Source organism: Phyllostomus hastatus, unplaced genomic scaffold, assembly GCF_019186645.2.
Source record: "Phyllostomus hastatus isolate PE091 unplaced genomic scaffold, TTU_PhHast_1.1 phas_scaffold_78, whole genome shotgun sequence".
NCBI lineage: Eukaryota > Metazoa > Chordata > Mammalia > Chiroptera > Phyllostomidae > Phyllostomus > Phyllostomus hastatus.
In genome coordinates this window covers 110,287,120-110,295,523 of record NW_025334041.1, presented here as the reverse complement: position 1 = coordinate 110,295,523, position 8,404 = coordinate 110,287,120, and the positions used below count along the sequence as shown (strand labels likewise).

Genomic DNA, 8,404 nt, shown 5'->3' with positions numbered 1-8,404 from the left:
AAAAGTAAATGTTGGCTGCTCATCTTATGATACACCACAGGTTGGGTTCCGGGAAACATTAATTGTTGATCCAAGAAAATATTTAAATTATACCTTATTTCCTTCACATATGGAAGTGTTCCACACATGACCACATAGGAGTATAATGAGGAATTCTAAACATTTTAAAGATGGTCAGGTGAACAGAGTATCATTTGCATGCACACAGTGGACAACTAGGAAAGCCATTTGGTGATCAGTTACATTGGGATTGATTTGACGTAGTGCACCATATGCTAACATGTGATGTGTAACTGTTTTGGGGCTCACGTCCTTGGATGCAGAATAGATGTAGATAACGTAGTACTATGTGATGTAAGAAAACAATGAAATGGAGAAATGTCCAACGTTTATCTCAACACTCTCAGATAATATTCCGACCCTGGGCTCTCTTGGGACATTAAAAAGGAAAACACTGAGTAACCAAAGGATTGACATTTGCAAGAGTTGAATACTATTTCCTTTCTTTTGGATGAGGATACCAATTGCACAATAATACCTTTTGGGTTTTTATTTCTTTAAAACATGAAAACAAAAAATGAAGTGGATGACAATGAGGAGAGAGAATGTTCCATACAGAGTATACTGTATCACTAATGATTAAGTCAGAAACAATTAGAAACTTTATTTGTCTGTGTCAGTAATGTGTACCACGAATAAGGAACAGCACAGTAGTGCATTTCCCCCTACAGCTGTGCACAAGACACACAAAATAAAATAATCAAACAAAATAAAATAGTTTTACACAGCTATGATTATTAATAAACCCTGAACAACCAGAATCATATTTTCCCTATAACATAAGAATTTAAAAAGCAAACAAATCCAAAAGCTTTGAAATTGAAATTGACCAATGGCAAGAATTTCTCAAAAGTCCTTTGTAACAATTTGCTACGGGATCACCGACATTCCAAATATGGCTGAAGATGAGTACAAAAACCTTTCCAAAGTTTAAATGCATAATCCTTGACAATATTTACTTGGTGTTTCTAGGCTACCTTTCCATTTAGCAAATCTTCGAAAAGGGGGTTTAGAATGTGTCCCCAGAGGAGTCAGGCCACCAGTGTGTGGGGCCACGACAGGCCAGGAGTGCGTCTCCAGGAGGTAAGAATTGTAGAGGTGTGGGGCATAGGGAAGAATCACGGTCAAACCAAGATAAAAACTGGGGTTTATTGGGCCTCCTCCGTGAGATGCAATCCCAACAGGATGGCCTTCCTTGGTGTAAGATGAGGAGAGGTACCCGCCTGCAATACTGGCCGAGGATACCTGGGATGCTATCCCTACCTTATGCTTATACCCTCTTAATGAACAAATACATCTTAGGTATTTTAACAATTGTATTTGCACAGTTTCAATGTGTTTATTTTTAAAGTTTCATAATTGTGTTTTTCTTTGCAAGATAAATCTTGTTTCCACATGGCTGGGTTGATTTTTACTCAAGATAAGAGCAAGCACGTTAACTGTGAGCCCCCTGAGGGCAGGGACCTGGGCTGTCTGATTCATGGTTTAGACCCTGGGAGGTAGCAGAGTACCTGGCATATTGACTGGGTAACCAGCATTTAATTATTCATTCAGATGAATGTTTACTAAGTAATGAATGATCATGATCAATGAGTGGAAGAAAAAAAAATAAGTAAGAGTTTTTATTTCTTAAGTATCTTGGAATCAACACAGAGCGCTAGGGGTTGTCTCCAGCCAGGGACTCTGTAGATCATCTCAGAGAGGGGACCAGTATCCTTCCATGTTCCTCGTTAGCGGACTCACTACTTTGGAATGTGGGTTTATCCACGCTCTTTGGTATTTTTAAATAGAAAGAGCCATTTCTGTTTCAAGGTTAAAAACCTCCTAGTGCAATCCTCCTGGAAGGCAATCATCTCATTTAACTGCTGACCCTTAGTCCCAAATAGAGAAGATTCACTTTTAAAGACGCATCGGTCAGCTTGGCTTCCTTCTTACTCAGGAACTGCAGATACAACCAGAGGGGTCTGGATGGTGAAAGAAACAGGGCTCAAAATAGCCTTTCACATAAAAAAATAAAATGAACAAACCAGCACTATCTACCTTCTGTGCCAGACAGAGCAGATGTGAAAATAAATACTCCGGGGGCGGGGGGCGGGGGGTGTTGTGAGAACGGAGGCTCTCGAAGCCCAGGCGCATCTAATGCATCCACTTCTCTACACCTCTCTCCTTGGCCTTCCCGAACCAACAGGTGAGTTTTAGAGGCCTCTGGTGTGTTCCACATGGCTACTTTTCCATGAAGAGACTCTGAAGTTTACCTGTCGTCCTCTCAGTAGCTTTAGCTTCTTCCCATGTGACAGTTATTGCTTCTTAGAAATGAATGTGCAGCTCCGTAAACGATGACGCCATTTTCTCCTTTTATCCCTAGTCATAAACTCAGTAACAACACAACGGTTACAACTCAGGTGAAAAGAAAACTCACTTAGGTCTTCAATGTCCAATTAACATCGCTGAATGGGAGAACAGTATATGCTATACTCTACTATATACAGATAACGCTTTGTTTTGTTTTATTTGTTTTCTTCCATGCACTGTGTAACAGGTATCACAACAACATTCCCAAACAGGCACATGAAGAAGGAGCAAATGTTCAGTCACGACCGAAACAGGATTGTGCAAGCCATGGGTGCTTGTGAGAATGAAACCAATAGATGATCCCAGGCAACAGCGACATGGGACTGGGACACATATTGATGCAAATGGAAAAAGATGATATGCTTTTTGAATGAGGTGATTCTTTCTGTTTGCATGAGGACTGGAGGGCAGGAGGAGAGGGGTGGGGGTGGGGGACCGGGGGCGTTAGCTGGGCTGGGACACCAGAAAAGGGCCTCGCTAATCACAATCCAGAGCTAAAGAGATAAGAACTAAAGGATTCTGCATGTTCCTGGGAATCCAGGCAAGTTATTCCTGTACCTGTTGAACAAGAGTGCCAGGCATTGTATCTTTAAATATCAGACGGTGTCTAGAACTATCAGCTTTCCTGGCTCCATTCCAGCTCCCACGCTTCTTCTTGGAGACAGCTTCACCTCTGCTCACGTTCCAGAGATAAGCTTGGGTTTAGCAACATAGTGAAGACATGCTTCTTTCTTCTTCCGTGCCCATATCCTTTCTTAATCCAAAATAATTTTTAAAGTGTTTGGGGGAGGGAGAGTAGTCTTAATGACTTAAATTTTGACCAAAAATCCATTTGCATTGAGATTGGCCATCACCTCTCACGAGAGAAGCAAAAACCCCATTCTTCCCAACGAAACAAAACAAAGCAAAACTAAAATAAAAGGCAAACATCAACCACCTCCCAACCCCCATCAAAAACAAGCCAAAACAGAAAACAAATCCAAGACCTAATGACTTATGAACCTGGAGAGAACACAGCCTTCTAGGCCGAGCTGCAGAGACGGCCCTGCCTCCGCGCCTTGTTCAATGTGGCGATGCCCCTGGGAATGGGAGGTGATGGTTTCTCACTTCAGCCCTAGCAAGTATGCTCTTGAAGCTGGATTCCATCAGCAGGTAAGTGAACATGACAAATGTCAGTTTCCTCTGTTCATTGTACATAATTTTTTATGTATATATATGTATATATATATAAATTTACTACATCTGATTGTTCCTTTAGAAGCCTTTTATGTGGCAGTAGGCCTCCAGGGAGGAGAAGAAAATGTACAAGAGCCACAGGAGCACAAAGAGGCAGGATGTGAGCAGCTTGGCAGTCCGGGGCCCACCCAGCTCACCTCCAATTTCTGGCCTCCGCCGATACAGCAGCACCCCCACATTGATGAAAGCAAAAATGGTGAAGAGAGTGACAGAGAAAGCTAGTGTGCCAGGGGACACTTTGAACTGTTCCCCATTGGCCGCGTGGTAGATGGCAGCGATGGACCAGGCCACACCAATTCCCAGGAAGACATTCACCGCGTTGCTGCCAGTGACGTTACCGATGGACGCGTCCGCGTACTGGTCCTGGGTAGCTGCCACTTTGCTTGCAAATGTGTCTGTGGAGGAAGAACAAAATGAAACTTAATCAGCCTTTTAAAGATGTCTGTGGAGTGCTGTGAGCTTCAGCTGTGTACTCCAGAATCAACCCCCCGTGGAAACCCAGTGAGCACAACAGGGCTGTGACGTCCTCGGGAGTCCCAATGGTGCGGTCGGAACAACCGGATCCAGGAGTCAGGACTGGAGGACTAGGTGCTGGCTGTGTTACAGGTGATCTTGACCGAGTTCTTTACGCACAGATGCCACAGGGCAGCGTTGAACTTACAGGGCAGCATTTTTCAGAGCCATCATGGCCCATTTACATCTGAATCTGTGAGGTTCTTCTTAAGAGGGACTATTACGAGGCTCAGGAATCTGGCTTACCAACATGCCAAAAGATTCTAGGTCACTCAAGTTTAAAAACAGCTGTGGAGGGAATTACTAAAAGATGCTGAGTCATCAGATCTAGCTTATAGATGAGAAAGTTAAGGGGTCAGGAGATAGTTTCAAAGATTTAAGAGCGATTCAATAGTGGCACTGAAGCTAATTGAATTATAATAATAGCTGGCATTCGCCTACAGCCTTATGAATAGGAGAGCGGACTCACCTGTATTGCTGCATCAATTGTGATAATTCTATGGGGGGAGAAAACTTTATAGGTGAGGACACTAGGCTTAGAGATGGGAAGCAAGGGATGCAACATCTTACAGTGAGGAAGAAGCACATCAGGGCTGGAGCTTGGGCCTCCTGCCTTCAAGGCAAATGCTTGTTCACTGTGCCATCTTACCTTTCGCTGGGCTATGGGTACCAATGACCATCTTCAGTTCTTCCACTAACAGTCCTGAATGCATCGTTTTCTAAAGACAGGAAAGTCGTGGTGCATACAGGGAGTAGGGCAAAGTGACTTGTAGGCTTAATGAGTAGAGCGCAGGTTCAGAGCACCAGTGAGCCAGAGGGTCTCAAATCCTGCCTTCACAACAGAATGTGTGACCCAAGCAGATGACCTCAACTTCCTCATCTGCAAAATGGGCCTAGTGACACTCACTTCAGAGTGTCATTGTTTAGTTGAAATAATACATGTGAAATGTTTGTTTGGTACAAAAGTAAGAGGAGCCCTTTTTGTTGTTTGGAAAAGATAACATGAATAGAGCCAGCCAGATCAGTTTACTAAAAGTTGAGGTAGGATCTGAAATAGCTCCTTTAAAACCATGTAAACAAAGCTTGCAAGATACTCAACTTCTTTTCTGTGCAATTGCCTGCTTACTGATATCAAAGTCCTTTCAGCTGCCTTTACAAAATACCGTGGACAGTAGTTTATAGTAGACAGTAGTTTATAGTAGATGTTAATAACTTTCAGACTGAACTCAGATTTGCAAAGCCAGCAATGGCAGGTGTGATGTTACCACAAGGTGTCATGGCATGTGCTCTGGTCCTCTTGAGTCCGCTGGCATGCTCTGAGCATGCATGTGGTTGCATGATATCTGGACTACTTTCTCCCCTTGGTTGCTATTCTGTTGCCACCACCCTTCTTTGGTAGATCTCCAATAGGGATGACACATGGAGCATTTCAGTTTAAATCAGCCTGTGGATGCTTGTGCTTTACAATGAGTGAGAAGGTTATTTAGGCTGCTGAGTGGCTACTGAACCTGCAGTATCACATTCTCTCTGAAAGGGAACTCATTAGGCCTTAAGGGCCCATCTCGCTGACTCTGGCCTTTGTCTGTGATGGAAAGCAGGTTTTAGTTGCTATTTTATACATAAGCAAACATGCTTCCTCTGTGCTCTATTCATTTTACATGTATTGTCTCATTCAACCCTCTTAGCTCTATGGAGTAGATGTTATTATTCCTTATTTAGCAGAAGTGCCATTGGACTGGGTGTCAGTCAAAAGATAAGGATTTTAAAGCCAAATCTGTTGGATTTCAGAGCCCATTCTATGGGTCACGCCACACAGCCCCTCCAGGAAGGCTAAAGTCTTCCTTTCTTCTGGGTCCATTTCACTCAGGTTCTCGCACAAGGCTCTTCCCTTTCCTCTGCCAGTGGCGGCAAAGACTGAAGTGGCTGTAGGTAGTTTGCACCCCACCCTCCCAGGGGTGTGCTGCTTTGTGTGTTTAGATCCCACACTGCAGCCCAACCTGGACAATCACAGAGGCTGGTGAGGAAAAGCCAAGCAAGACTAATCTTAATGGTCTCCTGCACGTCATCATTAAGAGTTATTAGGAGCTGTTGCAGCAGCCTCAAAAAAAAAAAAAAAGAACTTGTTTTGCTCTTCTTTTTCAAGGACAGGCAGTTGAGCAAGGAAAGTAAAGGAACAGAGTCCTAGGCAGGAGGAAGCAGCTTATAGCTCGGCCTCTGCCGAGGGCACCTGAGATGTTCATCTGTGCTGACGTGGCTGCCACAGCAGCTGGCGGTGAACAGATGGCCACCTCAGGTGGACTGTCAGTGGGGGAGCCCCCCAACCCCCATGCTGCAGGGGCAGGTGACCTGGTGCTGTGCTGCAGCACACACCTGTTTTCTTCCCCAGGCCCGTGGTGCAGGGCATGCTGGACTTTCTAGGAGTCCTCTCCCCACACAGAAACCCTAGCTTCTGGGTGGCACCCCGCCACTGTGCCAGAAAGCAGTGAGGTATACAATCAAAGATTACTGGGTCTGAGGACCTCGAACACCTGTACCAGCCCTTTTACCAGAAATGAAGGACACACCTGGGCCCATAGGGGTTCCCACTCCCTCAAGCCATTTTTCAATAGCTTATTGTGAGCATCGCATGAGAATTCTTGTAATGGTACTTCTCCTGTTTGCAAGCGTCTTTCTCTGGATTCCTTAAAAATGGGTAGCCAAAGCAACTAGCTTATCACATAAATAAAACACATTTTGGGCCTCTTATTTATCTGGGTTATACATCAGGCCTTTTGCCTGTATACATCAGGGCTGTTGTCTGTCTTCAGTACAAAAGCCATGTAAAAGAAGTTGCAGAAATCCAAACCATTAACCTTAGCTCCAACAGACACAACTCTGTTTTCCAAATGAAGTGTGATGGAATCTCCTCGAAGTCCCTCCTTCTATGCCTTGCTGCTTAGTGCAGAGAGCCCTGCCCTGAATGCTAAGCCTGTAACCCACTGATGGCTGAACAGCGCAATAAATCATTCAAATGACACCCCCAAAGTAAAGCCCAAGAAATAACTACTGCCGTGGTCTCAGAACGGGTTGTAATCACACTCAGAACTTGGCCTCTTAAATACAAACATGTAAATCAGATTTTCAATGTGATCGGCACCAGCCAAGTCATGGGAATATATGTGTAGACATATCCCTGCAAGTATACTTCAGGCCAGATTTCTAAAAGAAATTTTTGCTTTTAACTGCCACCTTGAGGTTTAATAAATTTTAGATTAGTCGTATGGTCCTGCCTCCCTGGTAGCCATGACTGTGAGTCCGTAACAGGGAAGATGTGTCTGGGAGGCAGCGCGGCTGGAAGGAGACAGCACGCCACCGAGTCAGGTCATAGTTATTCCCCGCAGATCTGTCTTGAGTTCACTATATATAACCTTGACCAAATCATCTGGTTGGTATGCAGCAGGTCAACCCACTTCCCTTTCCTCCAGAAATTGTTTTTTATCTGAATTTCTCAGACTTTGTAGCTCCATGTAGATGTAGCCTTAAATGACTCTTTTGTGAAAAGGATAGTTCTTACGTTCCTGCAGGAGACATATTTATGTATCGTCTGGAGCACGCATTTCACCCCAGGTGATTTATCTTATTCTGACTCTTGGCATACTTTGGGGGCCAGCTGTTTACTCTCAAGCGACTTGTGCTCAGGAATCGACAGTGACAGTGACTGTAACTGAAGCCCATCTGCTGATGGAGACATGCCCGCATGCCCCCGGCATCTGTGATTACTGACAACACAGGAGACGGACGAGGGTGTGTGGAGCTTGGTGGTAGAGTAGTGGGAGAAGCCTCATCAAGGAGACTCTTGGCTTTTCTAACTCTGTGTGTGTTCTTGGGCAAGACACTTCACTTATTTAGGTTCTGGTTTCAATGTCTAGTACATAGAACCTCTCTCCAAGACTTTCCACAACTTCACTGTTTGGATGCTGCACAGGATACAAAGGGCTCAATTCACAGATATGATTTCAGTGTGATTTTTCTCTTTCGTAGGAGTTTGTACATGACCACCTTGCTTCATCTGAATTCACTGATGATAATAAAATATCCTCTCCTTTTAAAAAATAAATGACCTTCTCTGGCTGGTGTAGCTCAGTGGACTAAGCACAGGCCTACGAACCAAAGGGCCACTGGTTCAATTCCCAGTCAGGGCACATGTCTGGGTTGCAGGCCAGGTGCCCAGTAGGGGGCACATGGGAGGTAACCACACATTGAT

General features: G+C 44.4%; 1 protein-coding gene across 12 annotated transcripts in view; it reads right to left on the bottom strand.

Annotated features, from left to right (window-relative positions):
• Positions 1-535: 535 nt before the first annotated feature.
• Positions 536-8,404, bottom strand: part of SLC8A1 (solute carrier family 8 member A1) — a 350,799-nt gene continuing 342,930 nt past the window's right edge. For all 12 annotated transcript variants that reach the window (XM_045828239.1, XM_045828237.1, XM_045828235.1 and 9 more), the window contains one exon: positions 536-4,043. In XM_045828239.1, the coding sequence (XP_045684195.1) occupies positions 3,667-4,043 (377 nt within the window). In that variant the 3' untranslated portion in view covers positions 536-3,666. The remainder of the gene's footprint in view (positions 4,044-8,404) is intronic.